A 957-nucleotide genomic window follows, 5' to 3' on the forward strand; every position below is an offset into this window, starting at 1 on the left:
TTACAGCAGGAACAGGACAGCAAAGAAACACTCTGAGGGAGCTGTCTTGTCCCTCATCTATGTCTCATGCCTGGAAGAGTTTCTTATCCCTCTGGAGCCGGTTACCAGAAGGATCACTGCTGACCCTGTGGCAGGTCCTGCTGCCTGCCCTGGCAGGACTGCAGAAGGCAAGGAAGGCACAAGGAAACTCCAGGTGCCAAATCATGGCTGTTTATGTCAGCATCAAAATTAGGAAAGGGCACTTAGAGACAGTGATCAGTCTGAGGTGATAGTTTGAGGGCGTTTCTGCTGCCCACCCTGATAAATTAACACAGACCACTACTTATCCAACATCCCCATCCATTTCTGACCACTGGAACTTCCAGTAAATCCACCTTGCCATTCTTCAGCAAAAGCCACCATGTTAAGCTCATTGAGATTTAGACTGAATTTTTCTCTCCACATAAGCCTGAACTGTGCAGTGTGGTGCTCTGTGCTTCTACAGAAGGTGAGCCCCTCACCTCAACTCCCTCTCACTCCCAACATATGCAGGTATCCCTCAGCCAAAAACAAATGTTCAGATCTCCTAAACCTGTGCCAGTCCTCTGTCCCTCTTAGCTGTTTCTCCTGTTCTCAGAATCCCCATCATCTTACTGATCTCCTTCTGTTTGCTACTTTCTCCCAGAGAAAATAATTGTTGCCAAATAACCTAACCCATCTTCCCACACTATAATTCTATGTCCCTCAAGGCCAGATTGGATGGGGCTTGGAGCAATCTGGTCCAGTGGAAGGTGTCCCTCCCTAAGGCAGGGCATTGAAACTGGATGAGCTTTAAGGTCCCTTCCAACCCAATCCATTCTGTGATTCTCTGAGGACACATCCCTAGGAGCAGCCCCGGCCTTACCTCCATGGGCGGATAGGGCTGCATGCCCAGGGTCTGGATCTCCACGGTGCTGGATGCTGCCATGGGAACAGCAG

General features: G+C 49.7%; 1 protein-coding gene across 1 annotated transcript in view; it reads right to left on the reverse strand.

Moving 5' to 3' along the window:
• The window catches only part of ZNF341 (zinc finger protein 341), a 15,466-nt gene that overhangs the window by 10,761 nt on the left and 3,748 nt on the right, over window positions 1–957 (reverse strand). The window contains exon 5 of the mRNA XM_017735122.1: window positions 884–949. Within this exon, the coding sequence (XP_017590611.1) occupies window positions 884–949 (66 nt within the window). The remainder of the gene's footprint in view (window positions 1–883; window positions 950–957) is intronic.

The sequence above is a fragment of the Corvus brachyrhynchos genome, unplaced genomic scaffold, assembly GCF_000691975.1.
Source record: "Corvus brachyrhynchos isolate BGI_N302 unplaced genomic scaffold, ASM69197v1 scaffold125, whole genome shotgun sequence".
In the NCBI taxonomy this organism is placed as follows: domain Eukaryota; kingdom Metazoa; phylum Chordata; class Aves; order Passeriformes; family Corvidae; genus Corvus; species Corvus brachyrhynchos.